General features: G+C 45.0%; 1 protein-coding gene across 1 annotated transcript in view; it reads left to right on the top strand.

Annotated features, from left to right (window-relative positions):
* cpne7 (copine VII) overlaps positions 1 to 26,743 on the top strand; it is a 195,920-nt gene that overhangs the window by 77,386 nt on the left and 91,791 nt on the right. Inside the window, 6 exon segments of the mRNA XM_034190465.1 lie at positions 1,926 to 2,015; positions 4,220 to 4,318; positions 4,514 to 4,600; positions 6,924 to 6,960; positions 6,963 to 6,982; positions 16,018 to 16,151. Coding sequence (XP_034046356.1) covers positions 1,926 to 2,015; positions 4,220 to 4,318; positions 4,514 to 4,600; positions 6,924 to 6,960; positions 6,963 to 6,982; positions 16,018 to 16,151 — 467 coding nt within the window.

Here is a 26,743-nt window from a genome sequence, read left to right as displayed (position 1 = left end):
TGTTTCAACAACACATACTCACCCGCAGACATTACACAATGACACTTCGTCAGTGACCTTTGGTGTCTGTTTCTGACCAATTAACAAAGGTGCTTTTATTTTATGCAATGACATATTTGGAAGCAACATTTCTGTAAACAGGACCAAATAAATTTGTCAATTTTTGTGTAATTTTGTTATTGGAGTAAGGTTAAGGTAATGGACAGTTTTAGTCACAAAAGAGAATTAATCGGTTGGAAAAACTATTTCTCTCCACTAAGTATTGACAAGTGTGACTATTTCATATAATTGAAAGCCTGCTGGTTTCAAGAAAACAACAGGGCAAAGGTAACAGACAAAAAGTAACAGTATAAGGGAGGGTTACACTATCGGGGAACCCTAATCCCAAACACACCCCTTAACCCTTAACTGAACCGATAGTTACAGTAGTGTTCAGAATAATAGTAGTGCTGTGTGAGTAAAAAGATTAATCCAGGTTTTGAGTATATTTCTTATTGTTACGTGGGAAAGGTACCAGTAGATTCAGTAGATTCTCACAAATCCAACAAGACCAAGCATTCATGATATGCACAGTCTTAAGGCTATGAAATTAGGCTATTAGTAAAAAAAAAGTAGAAAAGGGGGTGTTCACAATAATAGTAGTGTGGCATTCAGTCAGTGAGTTAATCAATTTTGTGGAACAAACAGGTGTGAATCAGGTGTCCCCTATTTAAGGATGAAGCCAGCACCTATTGAACATGCTTTTCTCTTTGAAAGCCTGAGGAAAATGGGATGTTCAAGACATTGTTCAGAAGAACAGTGTAGTTTGATTAAAAAGTTGATTGGAGAGGGGAAAACTTATATGCAGGTGCAAAACATTATAGGCTGTTCATCTACAATGATCTCCAATGCTTTAAAATGGACAAAAAAACAGAGACGCGTGGAAGAAAACAGAAAACAACCATCAAAATGGATAGAAGAATAACCAGAATGGCAAAGGCTCACCCATTGTTCTGCTCCAGGATGATCAAAGACAGTCTGGAGTTACCTGTAAGTGCTCTGACAGTTAGAAGACGCCTGTGTGAAGCTAATTTATTTGCAAGAAACCCCCGCAAAGTCCCTCTGTTAAATAAAAGACGTGCAAAAGAGGTTACAATTTGCCAAAAAACACATCAACTGGCCTAAAGAGAAATGGAGGAATATTTTGTGGACTGATGAGAGTAAAATTGTTCTTGAGCCGCAGACAGTTTGTGAAATGACCCCCAAACTCTGAATTCAAGCCACAGTTCAAGGTGAAGACAGTGAAGCATGGTGGTGCAAGCATCATGATATGGGCATGTTTCTCCTACTATGGTGTTGGGCCTATATATCGCATACCAGGTATCATGGATCAGTTTGGATATGTCAAAATACTTGAAGAGGTCATGTTGCCTTATGCTGAAGAGGACATGTCCTTGAAATGGGTGTTTCAACAAGACAATGACCCCAAGCACACTAGTAAACGAGCAAAATCTTGGTTCTAAACCAACAAAATGAATGCCTCGCAGATGTGAAGAAATCATGAAAAACTGTGGTTATAGAACTAAATACTAGTTTAGTGATTCACAGGATTGCTAAAAAAGCAGTTTGAACATAATAGTTTTGAGTTTGTAGCGTCAACAGCAGATGCTATTATTGTGAACACCCCCTTTTCTACTTTTTTTACTAATAGCCCAATTTCATAGCCTTAAGAGTGTGCATATCATGAATGCTTGGTCTTGGTTATTCTGAACACTACTGTATGTAAAACCTACACATATTAAGTCATCCATTCCTTTGGTATTTGCCGACGTTTGCTTTTTCCTTCGCAAAATCTGTATTTTTTTCCCCTGTTACTTTGTGTCTAACAGCTGTTGGTCTATTTCCCTCAATGTGTTTCAAACGTAAGGCCTTTCTTATTTATATAGGTGATTAAAAACAACCTGAACCCTGTGTGGCAGCCTTTCAAAGTGTCTCTCATATCGTTGTGCAGCTGTGACGAGGATCGCAAGCTCAAGGTAAGAGACTTTTTAGGATGTGTAAGTCATATTAATGGTCTTATTTTAACAGCCCATAAATGACACAGCACAAAAGGGCTGGGAGCAATGAATTTTATCAGAAGGTCTAACGGTATGTCACTTCAAGATTTAAATAATTAAAGATGCGTTTCTTCAGGAACTGATATTTTTGATTAGCTGGTGCGAAGATGTGAACATCAGTGACAGATCTGCACTTAAAGTCAAGTTTTTGCTTGAAGTTACACAACGTATATTTGTCTTTTTGTTTTCTACTGATATTTGTTTCACATTTTAACATAATAATCACTTCTTCTGCTGTGTGGGCGGCCATAGCACTGGTTTACCAGAAAATTAAGAAGGTATTAATTGGCCCGTCCAGGCTGCCCCACATGATTGATTCGATTGGAAGGGCAGTGTCAGCTCAGTCGGCGGTTGTCAACCGCACGTTGGAATCCATCTCGGGGAGAATGGCTGCACTAGAAAACCACTTTGATCGTCAGTAAGACCACATCTCCTCTATTCAGATGTATTTGGGAGCCACTCTGAAGTTTCAGACTGTGGAATCTGCCAGGCGTCTGTTAATCTGGATATCTATTTGGTTTCCAAACACCAGCTGTCCTTCAAGGCCGCTGGGATAAAATCCTCACCCCGAGGAACACTCCTGATAGCCTCGCTCCTTGTCTCCCCCGCCTCTTCGTCTTCCCCCTCCCTCCCTCCCTTCCCAGTCCTGAGATGTTGACTGTGGGACCTTGAGACTCTGGTGGACTGGTTCAGGACTGGGATCGCCCCCAGGATGGACAGATAAGGCCTGTCGATGGTGCCTCATGTGTGGCCTTCCGGGCTGTCTGTCTGGACACTGGACACATCCAAGTCTTGTCTGTCGTCTGTTGTGATTTGTTTTTTGTTATGACTGTTTTTCTGTGCTATGGGTTTTTTTTGCTCTCCAGTGCTGCTGCATGAGTTCAACACAGCAGCAATGGAGGGTTTTCTTTTCCCCAATTCTTTCCATGTGTGTGCTTTTATATGTGTTCATGTACCGGACCGGCTTATGTGTGTTGTTGTTTGTTAAGTGTGTCATGAGGCCAGTCAAGGTTTGCTCAGCCCTGCTTGTGACCTAGGGCAGGGATATACATCTGGAGCTGGGTCCCTGGGCACCAAAAAAGGCGACCTCTGCTCCTAACTGGCAATTAGGATGGGTAAAAATGCAGTAAACACATTTCATTGTGCAGGGAACATGTTCCTATGTGCATATGACAATAAACTCCTTTTGAATCCTTTGAATCCTTTGAAATATAAATAAGTCGTGTGGTTTTTTGACCTTTAAAATTTTACTTAAGGTGGTCTACAATTAGTAAAAAAGTCTGCTTGCATTCAATCATTGAATGATATTTGGCAGCTGTGTTTGTGTCGACAATCTGGACAGTGCATCTACAAAGACAACTTTTATTTTGTCTGTTTATAATATTGTAATTGATTAATTTCTTTAATAAAACAGAAGCACCTTACAATTCATTTTTGTTGGAATAGGAACATCATGTTTTCTGTCGATGTACTGATTCAACATTACATTTGCGCCAACATTTCTAGGTGCCCAAAATGTTTGCACCATACAGAGATATGGACTGTATGTTTTTTAAAAACTGCCTGCTATTATTTGCAAATTGCATGATTATTCGAGTTAGAATCAGAAGGTGAGATGCAAGAGTTCAATTTAAAAATCAACACAATCATTTGCTAATGATAAATTAGCAAATACTTTTATACTATACTCCTTCCTAGACTACATCATGGGAGGATGCCAGATTCACTTTACGGTAAATTGAGCCCACCGTGTTTAGTGACGCCTCACTATCTCAGTGGCGCTCATTCTTACAGAGTGATGTGCACATCAGAAAAGTGATGCGTAAAAATGTATTAACAATCATATTAAACTTAATGTGGCATGTTTAATTTACACAGTTTCAAATGATTCTCACTTTACAGCATTATTGTTTGCTGCAGGCATGTAAATAATAAACATGATTTTCAGTGCTGAGAAAATACTAATTAGCTGCAGTGGTGTTTATGTTGGTCTGTGCACCACCACCACAAAAAAGCCCCCCAAATGATCACAGTGTGTACTCTGATTTAGTTACATGTATGTATGTACGATCTGAGTGCAAACGTGCACAGCAGCAACGGTTTTTCTTGTGTGTTTGTTAAAGTGCCTTGTGTGGGATCATGATTCCAGAGGGAAGCATGACTTCATCGGCGAGTTCTACACCACTTTCAGGGAAATGCAGAAAATTTCCAGTGGAAATAAGGTCAGTGAATGAGTAGGAGCGGAGCAGAGGAGAGCAATCATGTAACCGCTTCATCTGTTTCCAACACACTTTCCACTTCAGGTGAACTCCACACTAAAGATGAAGCAAATGTCCTGCTGCTAAACAGCAAATGAAAATGATGTGTTTAAATGCAGTAGCATGTTGTTTGATACTTTCTCCAACTTATTTTTTAAGGTGTCCTGGGATTGTGTGAATCCCAAGTACAAACAGAAGAAGAGAAATTATAAAAATTCAGGCGTTGTCATCCTCAGTGACCTGAAGGTAAGAATCTGCTGCGTCAAACTGTCCTGGTGGAGGAACATATTTCATTGCTATGCCACGATCCGCTACGTTCTGTAACTGATGTGTCCTTTTAATGTCACTTTAAGGACCAGGGGCCTCATGTACAAAGGCTGAGTATGCAAATGCGTATGCGTATGTCCGTCTCCAAACTAACATTCAGATGTATCAAAAGTGAAATAACTGTGGAAAAGTGTGGTGCCCCACTCCAAGTTCATGGCTGGTGTACATGTTTCTACAGCTATTGGTCCACTGCCGACATGTAGAGGTGATACTGGGAAACTGTTGATATTGTTAAAACAAGAAGTCATCAGAGTGACGTGCACATCAGAAACACACTTACGAGGTCTGTCAATAAAGTATCGTACCATTGGCTGGGAAAAAAAACTGGCTTACCTGGAGGGTTGGAAACCTAATCACCCTCGAAGTACTCTGCTTGGGACTCCACACACTTCTCCCAGCAGTGTCGCCACTGTTGGAAGCATTCCAAGAAAGTCTTTTTCGGGATGGAATGCAGCTCCGCAGCCATGATGTCCTCTCTTGTCTCAAATCGCATTCCTTTTAATGGTATTTTAAGTTTTGGGAAGAGCCAGAAGTTGCAAGGGACCATGTCAGGAGAGTAAGGCGCCTGTTGAACCACCGGAGTCTGGTTTTTGGTCAGATAAGTCTGAATTAAATGGGAGAAATGAGCTGGTGCATTGTCGTGGTGGATGCGCCAATTTCCTGTGGCCCACAACTCTGGTCTGTTGCGCCGCACACCATGACGTAGACGATGGAGGACATCCCTGTAATACTCCTTTGTTATTGTTCGACCCTGTGGTGCGTACTCGTGGTGTACCACACTACGGGAGTAAAAAAAAAACAGTCAGCATTACCTTGATGTTGCTGCGCACTTGGCGCGCCTTCTTCGGTCTTGGCGACGTGGAATGCTTCCACTGTGACGACTGTAATTTGGTTTCCGGGTCGTACCCGTACACCCAGGACTCATCTCCGGTGATTATGGTGTCCATAAAGCTAGGATCAGTGTGAATAGAGTCCAGCATGTCTTGTGAGACTTCAACATGACGTTGCTTTTGCTCCGCCGTCAGCAACTTTGGCACGAACTTCGCCGCCACTCGTTTCATGCCCAAATCTTCCATCACGATGGAATGTGCCGAAATCCTGTTAATGTCCACTTCCTCCACAATTTCTTGGACAGTCACACGATGATCCCTCATAACCACAGCGTGCACTTTGGAAACGATATCGTCATTTCGGCTCGTTGATGGCTGACTGGAGCGCAGCTCACTCTCCACCGTTACTCGCCCGTCTTTAAACTGGTTGTACCACTTCTTAATCCATGTGCTGCTCATGGCTTCATCTCCGAAAGCCGTTTGGATTTTTCGAATCATTTCTGCCTGGCTGTCGCCAAGTTTCTGGCAGAATTTAATGCAGTAGCACTGCTCCAAGCGTTCGGCCATTTTCTCACAAGAAAAAATGAGACGAGAGGGGTGGACCACTCCTCCCACAAGTCGTGCTCACAGGCGAATGATGTAACCGACAGGCGTGGAAAAACTCGCGCATGCGCACGAGGGTTCAACCTTGGCTGATGCAATCGCACGTGATTCAAATCCATATAATTTTTAAAAAAATAAAAGGACCGTTACTTTATTGACAGACCTCGTATGAACAATTAACACACCCACGTATTTGCACGTATTTTAAAGCATGTGAAAAGTGATGCATAAAAATGTATTAGCAATGGCTGCGTTAGCGTTGTTAGAAGACCTTGCACATGGTGCAATCTGACATGAGCGAGTATTCAGGGAACGTGAGTATTTACTTGCAACTGATGATAATTGTCTGATAAATCAATTTTGTTTACCAAGGCCAGTGTTACTGGAGTTGTGCGCAAAACTGCAGCCGGCCCTAGAGCGCAATATGGCGAGGAGCCAGGGGTTGTCTGTGCCCACACAGGTGTTGACCATGCTAGGCGTCCTGATCATCCGAATGTCATGCAGGTACATCACATTCCGGCATTAAAGCGCAATTTGCAGCAAAGGAGGACTTTGTTACGTCTGCATTGGCGCTCAATTCCACGTTGATTGGAATGTACAAATGGAACATGCTTGGATCCATGAGTATGCATACTTTGATACATCTGGATATTGTTCTGTGTACAACAGTTTGTAGGTTTTAGCCTACACCATATTTCAGTAGGAAATCCACGTGTTTGTACATGAGGCCCCAGATGTCTCACTGCATAAATATTCAACCTGCCACCCAGGCATTCTTTCTGAAGCTTGTTTTTTGTATCCCCTTGCAGCTGCACAGACTATACTCCTTCCTAGACTACATCATGGGAGATGCCAGATTCACTTTACGGTAAATTGAGCCCACTGTAGCTCAGATGCCGCTCAAAAGTGGCTTCTAGTTGTTGTTGTAGTCTGTTCATTTGGAGTATTTTATTCCAAACACCTGAATATATGGTTTGTTGTGTGGTGAAATATCGTAAAGGATCATCTAAGACATCTCTGCTGCAATACTGGCACTGAGTGAAATTCTTAAAATTCTTGAATGCTATCACATTAGGCATTTTTAGCAGCTGTCAGTGGCTTCATCTGTTAAGTCTTTGAAGCCCCATCACACATAACAAGAATGAGAGGAACCATTCCAACACGGCAATATTGTCTAACCCTGACTGCAGTCGGGAGGGAAAGAGGCGTGGTCAGCCATGGTCCGAACGCATCCGGATTGACTCGTGCACACCTGCAGCAGGCAGCCCAACATTTTCTGACAACAGTCAGATGACACAGACTGCTGTCAGACGCACCGACATTGGAGCTGTCACTCACCCACTCACTCACCTACGCAATCAAATTTCTGCTTGTCCTCATATTCCCAGTGCTAAACTCACCTCTCATCAGTGTGTGTTTCACATGATGGAGTGCGCGCATGTACATGCGCAAACAGGTGATCAGAGTGATGAGTGTGTGTCCACTCAGCTGCGCGCGCGGTGTTCACAATGGCTGACGAGCCCGTGTGCCTGCTTGTGTAGAACAGGTGATCAAAGCAGTGTGCGAGTGTGTGGCCGAAATGTTCGCTCAGCTTCGTGTACATGTTCATAAATGCTGTACCAGCCACTCCGCGTACACACGTGGGACGCACGCATCCATCCATCCGTCTTCTATGTCAGCTTACTTTGAGGTGAATCTGTATGTTGATATGGCACAAGTTTTATGCTGGATGCCCTTTCTGACGCAGCTCTACTTAGAGAATGGCCAGGAGTGGCCTTGAACCGTGAGTGTTCTCATTTAGACAAAATAAAATGCTGTATGGACACTGGGCATTACATGGCCTGTTAGTAATTAACTACACAAGAATTCATATTAGAGCTAAATGGTAAATGGACTGCATTTTATAAAGGGCTTAGATGCTCAAAGTGCTTTACAATTATGCCTCACATTCACTCATTCAAACAAACACACTCACACACTGACACCAGGGTACTGCCATGCAAGGTGCTCACTACATACTGGAAGCAACTTGGAGATTAAGGACCTTAGTGATTTTCTGGTCAGGCTTGGATTTGAACCGAAGATCCTCTTGTCTGAAGCCCAACGCTTAACCACTAGACCATCACCTCCCCAAATACCTGGAATAATGAGAAAATGCTCAGAAAAGACAAATGCATTCAAGTTCAGATCAGCTGGCAGGTACTGCTAGTGGGTGGCAGCCTGGACCCTGCACATAGTAGTGTAATTTCTGCCTGGTTCTTTATGTAATTTACTGCCCCTTTCCAAGAACCAAACCATTTTATTCCTCATTTTGGATTTATTAAAGGTCACGATGAAAACCGGACCAGGACCCTCACAGACAGTGTCCATCTTGTGAAAGGCCCAGAAAATGGGTCATACAGCACTTTTTATACAATGTGGGTGTTTACAATGGGTGTAGTTTAGTCTTGCATTTCTAATTTTCTAATTAAGACAAAGGAACACCTCCGTTTCGGAGTGTTAGAGGACATGTCTATCTCGGCTTTCAGTGCTTACCAGTCGAGTGAGTATAAAGAACTTGTGGAGAGCTGGACATGTCCCAACTTGTCCTCTAACACTCCGAAACGGAGGTGTTCCTTTGTCTCGCTTCATCAGCGAATCGGTCATGATGCGCGAAGCCTCTGCGTGGCTTTCCATGACAAAATCTCTTGTTAAAAGTGAAATCTGCCAGAAAATGGCTGATGTCCAGGTCTTGTGATAACCAGAGAAAGAGCACACGACGGTCTCGTATCCACAGAGCCATCAGCTTAGAAATGATCCAGTGGTTTGTGCCGCATCGTCGCAGATCGCAGCGCGGCGCACCTGCAGTCCTTAAAGGGGTCCTTAAAGCTGTAGTTAAAGTCCTTATTCTCTGTGAAGCCCGTAAAATTTTCACTGAAAGCCAGATAAATTTTTCGAATGGTTTTAGGTGCCAGTCTCTAACAGCTTCTGAAAAATTCTGATGAAAAAAAAGTCGTTTTCATTCCGCCATTTCCAGACAATGAAAATCCGACGAGGGGGGCGGGACCACTCCTTCCACAAGGCATGCTCACAGGCGAATGACGTCACTGACAGGCATGGAAAAACTCACGCATGCGCATGAGGGTTCAAGCATGTCTGACGTAAAAACATATGAATGAAATCCATATAGTTTAAAAAAAAAAATAAAAAGGACCGTTAATTTATGGACAGACCACGTATTCACAGCACTTCACTTTTTTCATATTTTGTTATGTTACAGCTTTATTCCAAAATGGAGGTAAATTCATTTTTCCTTAAATTCCCAATCACAACACCCCCTAAGACAACATCAAAAAAGTTTGTTTTAGAATTTTTTGCAAATGGATTGAATCATGTGTGATTGCATCGCCAAGCTTGAACCTTCGTGCGCATGCGTGAGTTTTTTTCACGCCTGTCCGTTTGTGTCATTCGCCTGTGAGCAGGCTTTGTGTGAGCAGTGATCCACTCCCTCTCGTCAGATTTTTATACGATAATGTCTGAAACGATTTGGAGCTTGCTGATCATTTTTTCCAGAAACTGTGAGAGACCTCCAGGTGGTACCATTTCGAAAAATTCAAATGGCTTTGAGGGACGATTTTATGGGGATTACACAGATTAAGGAGTGCTCCAGCCGGTTTAAAGACCGCCCACAGCTGCTGAGAGCGTGCCACCGCTCCGAGTGCCGATCGCAGGCTGAAACAACCAGATCATTTCCAACGGAAGGCTTTGTTGTCTGGGACGTCGTCTGACTTACACAAAAAATGGCAGGAGACTGGACATCAGTACTTTTCGGCACATTCTACTGTTACAGGAGTTTTTTTCATGGAAAGAAAAGCAGACGGATGTGCCACCGTGCCGTTCATGGCACGGCACAAAACCACCTCCGTGTTGGTCTCACAGGACGGCTTTGAGATGGCTTTCAGACGGCTGTCAGTGGGTTTTCAGTTGTGTGACTAACCGAGAAATTGTGGATGAGCCTGGACATGCCAGAAACATGTCCTGTGAGGCTTCATCACGGCGTTGCTTTACCGCCATGCGGCACCGCCGCAACACGCAGAATTCCTCCGCTCCTCTTTCCATGACAAAAACTCCTGTAACAGTGGAATGTGCCTTTCATTTCCAAACTGGACGCTGTGTTTATCCGGGACGTCCTCTGACTAGCACAGGAATGCGGAAGACATGGACCATCAGCACTTTTTCGGCACATTGAGACAGATGTGCGGAGGAATTCCACGCGTCGCAGTGGAGCCGCATGGCGCAAAGCAACGCCATCATGAAGCCTCACGGGACATGTTCTGGCATGTCCAGGCTCATCCACAATTTCTCGGTTAGTCACACGACTGAAAACCCACCGACAGCCGTCTGAAAGCCATCTCAAAGCCTTCCTGTGAGACCAACACGGAGGTGGTTTTGTGCCGCGCCATGAACGGCACGGTGGCGCATCCCTCCCGCTTTTCTTTCCATGAAAAAAACTCCCTGTAACAGTGGAATGTGCCGAAAAAGTACTGATGTCCACGTCTCCTGCCATTTTTGTGTAAGTCAGACGACGTCCCCGGATCAACAAGCCTTCACGTTGGAAATGATCTGGTTGTTTCAGCCTGTCAATTGGCGCTCGGAGCGCGGCGCGCTCTCAGCAGCTGTGGGCGGTCTTTAAACCAGCTGGAGCACCCTTAATCTGTGTAATCCCATAAAATCGTCCCTCAAAGCCATTTGAATTTTCCGAATGGTTACCACCTGGAGGTCTCTCACAGTTTCTGGAAAAAAATTGATGCAGCAAGCTTCAAATCGTTCAGACATTTATTCGCAACAAAAATCCGACGAGAGGGGTGGACCACTGCTCACACAAAGCCTGCTCACAGGCGAATGACGCAACCGACAGGCATGAAAAAACTCACGCATGCGCACGAAGGTTCAAGCTTGGCTGATGCAATCACACGTGATTCAAATCCATAGTGGTTTTTGAAAAAAATAAAAAGGTCGGATACTTTTCTAACAGACCTCGTATACTCCCCTCTAGCTGCCACCTTATTGTGGTGGGGGAGTTAAGTACCCAGATGATCCTAGGAGCTATGTTGTCGGGGGCTTTGTGCCCCTTGTAGGGTCTCCCAGGCAAACAGGTCCTAGGGTGATGGGTTCAGGACTAAGGGCAGTTCAGAAGCTCCCATGACAGTAAAAAAACATCAAGGACCGAGACGTCCACCCGGTATGGCAGAGCCGGGCCCCACCTTGGAGCCAGGCCGGGGGTTTGGGCTCGCGCGCGAGCACATGGTGGTTGGGCCTTAGCCCATGGGGCCGGCTTGGGCTCACCCCGAAAGAGCGACGTGGGGCCCGCCCTCCTGTGGGTTCACCACCTGCAGAGGGGGCCATGGGGGTCAGGTGCAGAGAGGAGTGGTGGCGGCCGAGGCGGGTGGCCCGGGGCCCCGGTCCGTGCTCACAGCCCCTGGCTGTTTGGATGTGGAATGTCACCTCACCGGGGGGGGAGAGCGTGAGCTTGTGCGGGAGGTTGAGATATACTGACTAGAGATAGTTGGGCTCACCTCCACGCACAGGCTTGGGCTCAGGTACCCAACTCCTGGAGAGGGGTGGACGCTCCACTTTTCTGGCTTGCCCACGGGGAGAGGTGGAGAGCTGGGGTTGCATTGCATTTGCTCCCCAGCTCAGTCGCCATGTGTTGGAGTTCACTCCAGAGAACGAAAGGGTCGCATCCCTACGCCTTCGGGTCGGGGACAGGTCCCCTCTCACTCTTGTCTCGGCCTACGGGCCAAGCGGCTAGTGCAGAGTACCTAACCTTCATGGAGTCCCGGGGAGGGGGTACTAGATAGCTCTCCGACTGGGGACTCCGTTGTTCTCCTGGGGGATTTCAATGCCCACATGGGCGGCGACAGTGAGACCCTGGAGGGGGGTGATCAGGAAGAACGGCCTCCCTGATCTGAACCCGAGTGGTGATCAGTTGTTGGACTTCTGTGCTAGTCACAGTTTGTCCATCAACGAACACCATGTTCGAGCACAAGGTGTGTCCATAAGTGCACGTGGCACCAGGACACCCTGAGCTGGAGGTTGATGATCGACGTTGTAGTCGTATCATCTGACCTTCGGCCACATGTCTTGGACACTCGAGTGAAGAGAGGGGCTGAGCTGTCGACCAATCACCACCTGGTGTGAGTTGGATCCGCTGGGAGGGGAGGGAAGCTGGTCAGACCTGGCAGGCCCAAACGTATCGTGAGGGTCTGCTGGGAACACTGGCGGAACCCTCTGTCAGCGAGGTCTTCAACTCCCACCTCCGGGAGAGCTTCTCCCAGATCCCGGGGGGAGGTTGGAGACATAGAGTCCCGAGTGGACCATGTTCTCCACCTCCATTGTCGATGCAGCTGCTCGTAGCTGTGGTCACAAGGTCTCTGGTGCCTGTCGCGGCGGCAATCCCTGAACCCGGTGGTGGATGCCGGAAGTAAGGGATGCTGTCAAGCTGAAGAAGGAGTCCTACTTGTCTTTGTTGGTAGGTGGGACCCCGGAGGCAGCTGACAGGTACCGGCAGGCCAAGCGTGGTCGCAGCCCGTGTGGTTGCAGAGGCAAAACGTGGGTCTGAGAGGAGTTCAAGGAGGCCATGGAGGAGGACTATCAGGTCGGCCTCGAAGAAATTCTGGCAAACCGTCCGAATGCCTCAGAGGCGGAAGCATCTCTCCACCAGCACTGTCTACGGTGCAGGTGGGGAGGTGTTGACCCTGACTGGGGATGTTGTTGGGCGGTGGAAGGAATACTTCGAGGATCTCCTCAATCCCATCGTCACGTCTTCCGAAGAGGAAGCAGGGACTGGGGACTCAGAGGCAGACTCATCCATTACCCAGGCCAAAGTCACCAAGGTGGCTAGAAAGCTCCTCTGTGGCAAGACTCCTGGGGTGGATGAAATCCGTCCTGAGTACCTTAAGTCTCTGGATGTTGTGGGACTGTCTTGGCTGACAGCCTCGGCAACATCGTGTGGCGGTTGGGGACAGTGCCTCTGGATTGGCAGGACCGGGGTGATGGTTCCTCTGTTTAAGAAGGGGGACTGGAGGGGTGTGTTCAACTACAGGGGGATCACACTCCTCACCTCCCCGGTAAGGTCTATTACAGGGTACTGGAGAGGAGAATTCGACCGATAGTCAAACCTCGGATTCAGGAGGAGCAGTGTGGTTTTCGTCCTGGTCGCTGCATACTGGACCAGCTCTACACGCTCCATCGGGTGCTCGAGGGTTCATGGGAGTTCGCCCAACCAGTCCACATGTGCTTTGTGGGATCTGGAGAAGGCAGTTAACCGTGTCCCTCGGGGCACCCTGTTGGGAGGTGCTCCGGGAGTACGTGGTCCGGGGTCCTTTGCTAAGGGATACCCGGTCTTGTACGACTGCGGCAGGAGCTTGGTTCGCATTGCCGTTAGTAAGTCAAACCTTTGTCACCAGTTCTGTTCATTATCTTTATGGACAGAATTTCTAGGCGCAGCAAGGGTGTAGAGGGGGTCTGGTTTGGGGACCACAGAATCTCGTCTCTGCTGTTTGCGGACGATGTGGTTCTGTTGGCTTCGTCAAATCACGACCTTCAGTGCTGTATCGGACCGTCGTGGTGAAGAGAGAGCTGAGTAGGGGGGCACAAGCTCTCGATTTACCGATTGATCTACGTTTCCGATCCTCACCTATGGTCATGAGATTTGGCTCATGACCGAAAGAATGAGATCACAAGTACAAGCGGCCGAGATGAGTTTTCTCTGCAGGGTGGCTGGGCGCTCCCTTAGAGATAGGGTGAGGAGCTCGGTCACTCGGGAGGAGCTCGGAGTTGAGCCGCTGCTCCTCCACGTCGAAAGGAGCCAGTTGAGATGGCTCGGGCATCTTTTCCGGATGCCCCCTGGACGCCTCGCTGGAGAGGTGTTCTGGGCATGTCCCAATGGATGGAGGCCCCGGGGAAGACCCAGGACACGCTGGAGGGACTACGTCTCTCGGCTGGCTTGGGAACGCCTTGGGGTTCCCCCGGAGGAGCTGGTGTGTGTGGATCGGGAGATCTGGGCAGCTTTGCTTGAGCTGCTGCCCCCGCAACCCAACTCCGGATAAAGCGGAAGAAAATGGATGGATGGATGGATATATATATATATATATACACACAGTGGTCCCTCATTTATTGCGGGAGTTACGTTCTAAAAATAACCCGTAATAGGCAAAATCCGCAAAGTAGTCAGCGTTATTTTTTACAATTATTATGGACGTTTTAAGGCTGTAAAACCCCTCACTACACACTTTATACACTTTTCTCAAACAGGCATGAACATTTTCTCACTTTTCTCTCGTGTGTAAACACTCTCAAAGTTCAAACCTTAGTAGAAAATAAGACCAATCTGTTTTCAGGCCCAAACATTGTTTGAGAAATAAAAATAGAACATTTTCCTATAAATAATTATGATGGCTTTTAGAACTAATGAATTAGTTTAATTTTTAATGATCAACCTACGAGGTGGACACATAAGAATTATTAATAGTAACTTTTCACAGTTCCTCTGACCACGCCTCTTGTCCTGGCGCCGCTCCGCTGTTGCGTCTTTTTCCACTGAGTGACACCTCGGTGCAGGTAGTTGTTGGCACTCTTTTTTCTTCTGGGCGAGAAGATTCTTATAAACAGACACGCAGAACACAATGCACATGCTCTCCCTTCACAAACGGCCTGCTTGATGAGGATGCAGAACACAATGCGCTGTTAAAAAAAAAAAAGCATGCAAAATTGGACTAAAAAAATCCGCAAAACTGCGAGGCAGCAAAAGGTGAACCGCGTTGTAGCGAGGGACCACTGTATATATATAAACAAAACTTAGAAATCACATGTACGTAAGTATTTAGACCATTTGCTCAATACTTTGTTGATGCACCTTTGGCAGCAATTACAGCCTCAGATCTTCTTGAATATGATGCCACAAACTGGTGCACCTATCTTGGTCAGAATTGCCCATTCCTCTTTGCAGCACCTCTCAAACTCCATCAGGTTGGATGGGGAGTGTCGGCACACAGCGGTGTGAATACCTTCTGGATACACAGTATGTATTTCTGCTGTAAAGTTGAACATTTTAACATTGAGGTCTATGGGGAGTGGCTCATTTTTGCAGCCAGCCTCAAGTGACTATTCAAGTTTTAGCATTTTGAAGCTGGCTTATTTAAGCATTGAAAATTGCAGCATGGTTTTTCTCTGCTGGTGCAGAATGGCCTAAGCAGTGGGTCACCCCTCTGAGTCTGGTCTGCTTGAGGCTTCTTCATCCGTATCATCAGTGGGAGTTTTTCCTTTCTACTGTGTTTGCATTAGGGGTTGGTAAGGTTAGACCTTGCTTGTGTGAAGCGCCTTGAGGCAGCGTTGTGTGATTTTGGCGCTGTATAAAATGAAATAAATTGAAATTGGTGCGCATAGTGCTGTTTGTTATGATTAAATGCAACATTCTAAAAGAGGATTTGTTGTTATTTAAAAAAAAAAATCTTTAAAACATCCTCTGAGTTTTTGAAAATTATAAATACAGATAATTTTGCAGGCAGCTTTTTGAAATTAATTCCAGCCTTCATGAACTCCTGTCCTGTGGTCTGCCCTCCGCAGCTCCTTCTCACTTTCCAGCTGGATAACAGAAGCAATGAATATTAATCGTGAGGGACTGCTGTGGTACATGCAGTTCTTCCTTGTTAAAATAGCTGCTTAGATGTACGGCACATGTGAACTTCTTTAATCTGTGTGGGGTGTAAAGAGCGCTGAGAGGTCCTCCTCTCCACAGTAATGTGCATGGCAGTCCACTCGCTCTTACAGAACGACTCAGCCAAATAAGTCATTTTAAATAATTAACATCAGCAGTTTACTAACCCATATTACTTTTACACATTGTGTAATTCTTTTTGCCAGGTGGCCATTGACTTCACAGCCTCTAACGGTGACCCCAGGAACAGCTGCTCGTTGCACTACATCAACCCGTACCAGCCCAACGAGTACCTGAAGGCTCTGATAGCGGTGGGGGAGATCTGTCAGGACTATGACAGGTTTGTCACTCTTTTTGTTGATGTACAAACTTTGTCTTGCCTGTCAGCATGTCCTGTTGTGAAATGGAATGGCTCTGTGTGGTTTGGATTGCTCACATTGACATGAACCACTCAGTCTGCCTGCCAGCAAAAAGCACCGTGGTGGAAATCCTGCCATCCTCATTCAGACTGTCAGAGAACGATTAACAGAGAATTATTTGACTTCCGCTCATCCGTCTGGTGCGGCCCTGATGGAACTAAACTGCTGAGCATCTGCTCCTCATCCCATGCAGTTTTTGCACAGTTCTGCACTTTGATAGTTGTGCTAAGAACGTCACAGCTGCTACATTCTACAGCACAGATCCCCGATCTTGTTTACTGTCAGTATCATATTCATGTTTGTAAAGTTATTTTGATCCGTGTTTAATTTATTTTTAGGTAATGCATTCAATACTGTTTATACCTGGGAAATGAGAGCACACAATTCTGGCCTCTGCTGACATTATTTACAGCCCATCTGGAAAGTATTCACAGCACTTCTCTGTTTCCACAGCTTGTTATGTTACAGCTTTATTCCATAATGGATGACTTTTTTTCCCCCAAAATTCTACACACAATACCCCATAATGACAATGTGAAAAGTTTTTTTTAGATTTTTGCAAATTTATTTTTAATAATAATAATAAAAAGTGAGAAATCACATGTACATAAGTATTTACAGCGTTTGTCATGAAGCTCAAAATTGAGCTCAGGTGCATCCTGTTTCCACTGAACATCCTTGAGATGTTTCTACACCTTAATCCACCTGGGGTGAATTCAGTTGACTGGACATAATTTGGAAAGTCACACACCTGTCTACATATAAGGTCCCACAGTTGACAGTACATGTCAGAGCACAAACCAAGCACAAAGTCAAAGGAATTGTCTGTAGACCGCCAAGACAGGATTGTGACAAGACACAAGTTTGGGGAAGGGTACAGAAACATTTCTGCTGATTTGAAGCACCCAATGAGCATAGTGGCCTCCATCATTCGTAAATAGAAGACGTTCTGATCAACCAGGACTCTTCCTAGAGCTGGCCACCTGTCTAAACTGAGCGATCGGGATGAAGGGACTTAGTCAGGGAGGTGACCAAGAACCCGAAGATCACTCTGTCATGGCTCCAGCATTCCTCTGTGGAGAGAGGAGAATCATCCAGAAGGACAACCATCTCTGCAGCAATCCACCAATCAGGCCTGTATGGTAGAGTGGCCAGATAGAAGCCACTCCTTAGTAAAAGGCACCATAGCAGCCCACCTGGAGTTTGCTAAAAGGCACCTGAAGGACTCTGAGACCATGAGAAACAAAATTCTCTGGTCTCATGAGACAAAGATTGAACTCTTTGGCGTGAATGCCAGGTGTCATGTTTGGAGGAAACCTACAGTGAAGCATGGTGGTGGCAGCATCATGCTATGGGTATGTTTTTCAGCAGCAGGAACTGGGAGACTAGTCAGGATTTAGGGGAAGATGGATGCAGCAATGTACAGAGCCATCCTAAATGGAAACCTTCTCCAGAGCGCTCTTGACCTCAGAGTCGGGCAACAGTTCATCTTTTGGCAGGACAGTGACCCTAAGCACACAGCCAAGATATCAAAGGAATGGCTTCAGGACAACTCTGTGAATGTCCTAGAGTGGCCCAGTCAGAGCCCAGACCTGAATCCGATTGAACATCTCTGGACAGATCTGAAAATGACTGTGCACTGACACTCCTCATCCAACCCAGTGGAGCTTGAGAGGTGCTGCAAAGAGGAATGAGCAAAACTGCCCAAAGATGGGTGCACCAGGCTTGGGGCATCATATTCAAGAAGACCTGAATAAAAGGCAAAAGTCAGTTGATGTCAAAGGTGCATGTACAAAGTATTGATCAAAGGCTGTGAATACTTATGTACATGTGATTTCTTAGTTTTTTTAAATAAATTTTCAAAAATAAAAAAGCAACCTTTTTCATGTTGTCATTATGGGGTGTTGTGAGTAGAATTTTAGGGAAAAAGGAATTACTCCATTTTGGAAGAAGTATAAACAACATGTTGAAAATGTGAAGCGCTTAGATTCATTCTAGATTCACTGTTATGTCAAAGGCTTTAAGAGATGTTCGACCCTCTGTTTGCTGACTTTCTGGTTCTTTGAGTTTTGAATTTACAATACACCTGTTTCATCTGTAACAAAACACTGGCGAAAATTTACTTTAGTTCTCAGGTTTTTCTTGATTTGATGCTGCCTTTGTTGTGCTATCTTTCCAACAGAGATTGCCATGATAACTCCAGATTTAGAATTAATATAACACCATATTGCTCTGGGATTGGTTTTGGTTTTTACTGTGTAAGAGTATGTTCAAATTCCCTGCTGAGCTTCCTATTGTGTTTCTTCACTTTATTTGTATTTCTATTAAATTTCTTTTGTTTTTATAACCTTGTCTGAAAAAGGTTTTCCTCATAATGATTTCTGATGTATTTTTGTCTGATGGAAAACTGATTTTTATTTTCCTGCCCATCATTATAATTACAGGCTTGTTCTATGCCTTCATCACATTTTTTTTCTAAAAATATTCCATTCCATTCTGAATGGAATATTTTTTGTAACACTTTGTAACAATTTGATTGTAACACTTCTCATTCATTTTTTTTTTTTTTTTTTACATATTTTGATTGATACATCACATATGAAATCAAATGGTCACAAAGTGGACTCCAATTGTGAGTCCTGGATTGTTCTTCTGTTAGTGTGATAATGTCCAGTTCATTTTCTTTGACTGTCTCATTTCAGTCCCATAACTCCTAAACTGATTTTCATAAATCATCTTTCAATTGTGCAAGTGCATGTTCTTCACTAGATGCCTGAACCACCTCAGCTGGCAACTTTTGATGTGAAGAAGCAGCGACTCTACTCAGAGTCCCTCCCGGAGACTCAATCTTCGCACCCTGTTCTTGAGTGTAAGCTCAGCTACCCAATGCAGGAACCTTATTTCCACCACTTGTATTGGGGAACTTGTTCTTTGGGTCACTAACCCATTCAATTCAATTCATTTAATTTCTATAGTGCCAAATCACAACAACGCTGCCTCAAGGTGCTTCACACAAGGCGCTTAACCAAAGCTCATGACCATAGGGGAGAATCAGAGCATAAATCGACTAGTCTTACTTCACCACAACAGTCTGGTACAGTGTCAGATACAGCCCTATCTCCCATTCTGTTGATCTCATACTCCAACTTACCCCCACTTGTGAACAAGCCCCTGAGATACTTGAACTTCTCCACTTCAGTATAGAGAATGGATTGGACAATGCAGATGTCTGGTTACCCCATATTCCCGCATCACCCCCCCCCCCCCCCCCCCCAACATGTTGGCTGGTTGGGCATACTCCCAAATACCCTCAAACATCCACATGAGGTTCAAGAGCCAATCCACCATTCCACAAACAGGAAGCACCCTATGTAACTCCTCCTGAATCTGAGGTTTGACAGTTGAGCCTGCATGTCTTTGGATGTGGAAGGAAGCCGGAGCACCCGGAGGGAACCCACACAAACACAGGGGGAACATACAAACTCCACACAGAAAGGCCACAGGGGGGAACTGACTCCAAGACCTTCTTGCTGTGAGGCACCAATACTAACCACTAAGCCACCGTGCTGCCCTTTTCCAGTATCCTTTAAATTCCTCCACTCCATAGATGACTGGTACTTTTGCTTCACTTCCTTTCACTTATTTCTGCCATTATCTTATTTGCACTTTTAGGTTCTTTCACGTTGCTTGGGAATTATTCTTTCTGCATTTATAATTCCTCCCACAACTTCATCTCCACACTTACTTAATAGTTTGTTCTTCAGAGTCGAGTTTCTGTCCTAGAATCTCATGATGTCCTTACACGTCTTTTCAGATCAGTTTGTATGTTCTTCTCAACAACTTCCTTTAACTATAGGCAGAACCACTTGTAGGCTGATTTTTGTAATATTTTGTATTTCTCCTTGCTTTCTCACTGGCATTTTACAAAGACATGTAAGATAAACTACTTGCATTCCAGTATCTGGCCACTGTCCTTCATGACTTTGTTGTTGAATGTTGAATGGAGATCTGTTGGACTATCTACTTGTTGTTTATCATATAATAATAATAATAATAATGCTTTAACAAGAACAAAGTGCTTCACAAACCACACCACACTATCACAAGCTAGTAAAAAGTACATTTCTCAACATCAAAAGTTGTAGGCAGCCAAGAAAAGGTGTGTTTTTAATCTAGATTTTCACAGCACAACTCCATGGTCCAGAACTTGGTCTTCAAGGTGGAGAATCCTTCGATTTGTCTTGACTCACTGTCGCTATTCTCAACTTTAGAGGCACCCTTTGGGTTGAGGAAGTGGCCTTTTGGTTCAAGTCACTTCTTATATGGACTGTATTTGGTATGAAAGTAGCAAGACAACGTTTACAATTCATTTCACCCTTTCAGTGAATGCAGGTTTTATTTATGAGGTGTACTATGTATGACTTGATGAGAAATTGACAAAAATACTGAAAATGGTCCAACTTGTGATGTTCATTAAAGTTAATTATGTTTTTATGGATCCACCGATGGTTCCAGAGCTACATCAAATTTTAATGGGTTTTTCTTTGCACCATGCGTTGTCTCTCAGCCAGATTTCCTGAAAAATTGGTCCATTGTATTTTGAACGATCATGCTAAAATTTTCTGGGTGCACTGCTGGAATTTGATCTGCAAAACAAAATGTAATGGTACCAACAAATTAACTGACCGACAGGCAAAATGGAGCTAAGAAAGAAAGAAAAAAAATTCTTGGGCTTCAAATAAATTAATCAACCACTTTGTGGCTGCTGCTGCATCTACTTGTGCCTAAAATAATTGTTTTTCACCATCAATATCCCTCGAATCATTACTGTTGTTGTCAGACATGATGCACACTGTGACCTGGCACAGTTAGGTTTTGTTCACATGAGCTCAATGTGCAGCGTGTGTTTGTTCAGAGAATACTCCGTTATCATAGCTTATGAGTCACTGAGCTATTGTCCATGCACACGCACACACACACACACACACACACATTTTGCACAAGGCCATTAAACAGCATTAATAATGTATAGTATTGTGTGAAAGGATAGTGACTGCGCTCATCAGTCTCATTGCTCGCAGTGGTGACAGCATGTGTTTTCTCCTGTGGGTAACTCAGTGATTCACGTTTCTCTTAGCATCCGTGTAGCACTGGTCCTGCTTTGCGTGCATGGGCTCATTACCCTGGGATGCACAGGGACACATGGAGAGACAGGGGCTAACATCAGGGGTGCAGGAGCTTCAAAAAGAAGTGGGAGACATTATGATTGGCTTAAATTATGCAGCGTTGCGCATAATCAAATGTAAATTCTGACAAAGTGCAACATGAGGCTTGCTCAAGGAATCATTAAAACCACTTGGGGAGGTCATGTTTTTCTGATTCTGTGCTTGGCTGAAAATGTAAATAGTGGGTGGAAAAATCCACTTTGAAAACAGTAGCCTTCTTTTGGATTCAGTCACACACATTTGCAAAGAGATCATATAATAATATAATACACATTTTCATTAAGCAAATATAGGTCACCTGGTTTCTTAAAATATGCACTCCCCTTCCATGTTCCCACACAATTGTCAAAATCTTACCTGTATTTCTGTGGTGTATCCTAAATTTACACAAAATTTTTATTGGAGGTAAATTATTTATTTCGAGAGGATTCCATGGCAAGGAGACTCAGATGAGGAGCATCACCTGCATTATGAGGAAACATTAACTGCAGCAGCTTGGCCATGTGGCGCATTTCTCTGGGCATCATCCAGCATGTAGGTACCTCAGTGTTGAGGATACCAGCAGCTAGAGAAGGCCAAAGACAGTAAGGTATATCTTCTATTATACATTCCAAATCTAAGGTTGAACTCTACAAGTGTATACTAAGGTACACCTAAATATCTTTAAAAAAAAAGAGCAGATGTCTCACTTGGCTGAGGGCTATAGATGGTTACTGTTGGGAGGTGGGGATAGACCAGTTGTCTTCCTGGACGGTTGCCATCCAGGACCCATGGCAGGTCTGTATTGTGGTGGGTGTGGCAATGCATGGCACCACTGCATAATACTTTCTTGGGGACTATGCATAATGTTATTGTCAAGATTTTGTGTTATAATATTGTTTGTTTTGGGGTTTGCAGATTGATGTGCACTCTGTTTGAGTACTGAGGTATGTTTTTCTGCTATATATACATGTGGGAGTACAGGTTGAGGAAGGTTGGGCAGGCCTGGGGTATCTGCCTCATTGGTACTTTTTTGTGTCTGTGTTTTTTGTTTTGCACTTCTTCTGTGACTGTGTTGAAACAGGGATGTTTCTTTTTGGTGGAGGAGAGGGAAGGAACCAGTTTTTACAGACTTGCTTCTTGGAGTGATGCTGAGTTCCTGTTATAGGCGGTCACCAATGTATGTGTCTTCAGCTTTTATTTTGAAGGCTTAGTGTGGAAGTGCTGTATGTAGTGTGGGTGGTTAGATTGACGTGGAGAGAAGTGTAGAATAAAGCGGACTCGAGAATTGAAGCCTCCTTGTTTATCATGTTATGGGTCTCTATACTATCGGCGATCCATTGAAACCCTTAGCTACACAATAAATAAATAAATACAAAAAAAACAGTGAGCCTTTTGTCTTTATGGCGCTGCAGCATGAGATCTGTGGTGCAGCATTCCATTGGTTTTGCAGTTTGAGCCACTTTTATTGTTGCGGTTGCTCAGAAACTTGCATTGTTGCTTATCTTTCCTCTTGGCACTTTTCTGCTGTATATCTAATTATGCGAGTATACAGGTCAGCTGCTGTAGATTTTCACGGTCCTCCTTATGGGCAGGAACTTTTCTGACCCTGTATAATGGCTTTGCAAACTAGGGTAGTCCCTGCTGTGGAGACACGTGCAAAGGTGATGCTCCCCCCTGTGGCCTCCAAGTTCTTGCAGTGGAGATGGGCCCATTGTGCCATCAGGACTCCAGATAGGGACTTTTGTTGCATAAAACTGTGGCACGTTAACAAGTTTATCATGAAACCTCAATAATGCATAACTGTAACATGAAGCTAAAAACAGATCTTGCACTATATAACCTCTTTAATAACTGTATGCACAAATGAAGCTGCTATAGCTGATGGTGAAAATATTTTGAATTTGATGTATTTCAGAGAAATATTCTTTCATCCACCAAAACAAGACAGATGATGATTAATACTCTGACTCCAAATTTAAGCAGGTCATCCTCTTAAATATCAGGGGAGCTCTGTTCAGCTAATTATAGCATCCATGGGGTAGCAGCAGAGATGCTAAAATCCTGTCTGGAAATCAGCTCCACAACCATGAAGCTCCATCAGTTCCTTGTTTGTATTGAAACTAAGCAGCATCACACATGGAAACATGCCTCTGGGTTAAACAATGACTGTAAGTGTAGGCAGCCCTACCCTCTTAAATAGGAACTGTTTTACAGGTTTAAAATGTAGGCAAGCAAACCTTTTATCCTTTGGTAAATACAAGTGACGTGGGATTTTAGAGTCCTTGCAGAGGACTGCATTACGGAGCTGGAGTGACTAGATTTTGTCTGTGTGGGCAGAGACTCGTTTACCTCATGAGAGGGCCATTATTTCGGGTACATCTCCCTGTACCGTTACTGTGAGCTGACAAAATAAGAGAGAGACAATAAAAGGACCATCCTGTGTTTTACAGCAAAGTCCATATGTTGAAACTTACTGTGCTTTCAGTTGTCTTGACTCTTCAACACTTTTTTCACCTCATAAGCCATTAATTCTTGCTGAAACGTTAGCCAGATTGCCATATGAGAATTTTTGTGAGATTGACATGATGTTCATCTCCTAGTAGACTACTGTGCTCCGCCACAACTAGTTTCCAATTCCACAAATTTTTGCCTTGGAAACATATTCAAGGTAAAAGTTCTGTTAGAAGTGGCTTTTCATAAGCTAAATTAGATGTGATCAAATGTCAGGAGTGTGTATTTAGTTCATGCACTTGAATAGAAGTTTTTTTTTTGTGGTGTTGTCAGGTTTTTTTTCATTTTTTTTTAATTCTTTTCTGAATTGTTTTTTGGATAATTTTCACAGAGCACTTGTTATAATTTGTCATTGCTTTCTGGTACTTGGTTTCCAACTGATAATTGGAAAATAGAAAAACAGGCATAAACTTGGAACCTCCATCCAATTTTTGTTATATGGCTGGGGGGGCCTGGCTGCCGGGTTGTTTCTGTCTTTTGGTTTCCTCCCAGGTGGCGTGCGTTTGGGACTGAGTGGCTGTGTTGCTGAGGCTGTCAGGACCTCACCCTGATCACCTGCGACTCGTCAGGACTCACAGCTGTGGTGCATCTGGATGGATTGGAACATGTTGGCATTTAAGACTGGAGTGCACAGTGTGTAGTTGCCAGAGACTCGACCTTGTGACCAGACGGGTGAGATCGTCGTCTCGGGAGCCATCTCATCAGCAGCGGATGCTGAGAACGTCCAGGTTTGATGCACAGTCTGTGAAAGAGGAGGGGGTGAGGTTTCACGCTCGTCAGCACACGTCCTGAGGTACGTTAGATTTTGTGACTAACAGTTATACAGTCAGTAAATGTGGTGTCCCTCACACCTTATTGTATTGAGCTGTTTGTTAGTCATGTATCAGCTTTCACTGCAGTGAAGTTTGTGACTGATTGTTCCATGCCTGCAGGTTGGGAAGCTGATCAGTAATCAAGCCAGGAAGTGTTTGCTGTTTGTACACCTTTAAGTGTTCTGTGTGTAGAGTGTGGACTCACATAATGTTCCTTCTTTCACAGACTCGGTTGTTGCGGCCACCTGGGGGGTGTCGGCGGGGTCCTTGGGTCCGAAACAGCTTCTGGCTCCGGACCGTTAGCGCTGCTGGGAGCGCACCACGCCAGGCCGCACCTTTTGTTATTATATTATCACTGTTATGTATTAAATTCAGTTAGCCTTTGTACCGTGCTCTGCTTATTTCATACTGGGGTCCTTCAAACGCTGGTCGGTTCCTCGAGTTGCGTCCGACACATAACAGTAGTCCTCTGGCCAAACATCACGGACCCGCGGTAGCAGAGACGGTAACGCGCCGGGAAGGCGGCAGCAGACGTTCAGTGGTTATCCGGATCAGTTGCGGGCTCTCCGCCCGGAAGGTGCGTGTTGAGAACCCATTACTGGATACTGATTTGTGCTCTCTTGCAGCCGTGTTCCTGTGTTGTGCCTTATCCGTGGGTCGTGGTGGAGTGTGACTGGCGACGGCTTCGCGTCACACTCCGACCGGATAAGAGGTTTAAAACGTGGAGCTTGCAAGAGTGTCGTTTGTAATGGGTTCACGCGCACGGCGGAGCTCTGTTAGCACGGGTCGCTGGGCTTCCTGTGTTACAGTCGTAGCCCCGTTTCCCCGGACAAAGGTAACTACTGCGTCTGTTGTTTCAGCTCCGGCGTTATTTAGTTGAGCACATTTTGGGTTGTGTGTTGCACTCAGCTGCGCACATAAAAGCAGCTCGTTTGTTTTTTCTGTCGCCAAAGGGGTTTTTTTTGTTTTAGCACTCTGGCTCCCCCTTGTGGTGACTGAATCACGTTACCGTCAAGCTCTTGAGTAGGAACAGGTGTGTTCCATTTGGTTGAGCTTGACGGTATAACTCACTGATTGTTTTGTGTTAGTTCATTTTGTGTGGGTGTTGTTTGAGTTGGTTTTTGTGTGGGATTTATTTTTTGTTTTCCACTATTTGTCTGGGGTTGTGACCCTGCAGCCTGTCTGAAAACGAACGAAAAAAGAAAAAAAAAAAAAAGAAAAAAAAAAAAAGGGGACCCAAACAACTGTGTGTTGGTCTGTTTGTTTTTCCTTTTATTTTTTTTTTGTTTCACTTCCCCAGGGTTAGATGGAAAGGTCCCCTGGGGGGTGATGGGGTGGTACTTGGGTTGTTTTTCTCTTCTTTGTTTTTTGTTATGGCCCTCTCTTCTCCTCTGACTCCAGCCGGGTTGTGCCGTGGTGTCGGCATTGCTGGAGGGGTGCAGTTGGGTTGTGCTGGGCGTTTCCCAGGTAGCCTCTGCACCCGGGAGGGGAGGGGGGGGGTTTGGGGTATCTTTTTGTTTTCCCCCCCCCAGTTTCCGCCCTCAGGGTTTGACTGTGGTGTCCTCTGGGGGGGAAAGGGCTGTAGGCCCATCTAGCCATGGACGGCCGGTGCTGGGTCCATTGGTCATGAGGGGAGGCGTCTCCTGGGGTTGACGAGTGGTCCTCTGGGAGGCGCTGGTAGTCCCCGTGGGTGACGTTGGATCCCAGAGGGACCTCGGTCGTGGTTATTACTCCTGGAGCTGGCGGGAGGCCCTCTGGGGGGTGTTGGTCCCTACATGTCGTTTGGGGGGGAGGAGGGGGGGGTGTTGTAGCATTTTTGTTTGTGAGCTCAAGTTTGGGTTGTTTTTCTTTTCTCCCCTTCCCTGGGGTTTGATGGAACGGTCCTCTGGGGGGGGGGGGGGGGGGGGGGGGGGGGGGGTGTTTTGGTTGTTTGTGTTTTGTTTTATGACTAATTACACATGTTTGGATAGGGGCTGACCGCAC

The sequence above is a fragment of the Thalassophryne amazonica genome, chromosome 2 (assembly GCF_902500255.1).
Source record: "Thalassophryne amazonica chromosome 2, fThaAma1.1, whole genome shotgun sequence".
Classification (NCBI taxonomy): Eukaryota; Metazoa; Chordata; class Actinopteri; order Batrachoidiformes; family Batrachoididae; genus Thalassophryne; species Thalassophryne amazonica.
This window is presented reverse-complemented; position numbering and strand designations above follow the sequence as displayed.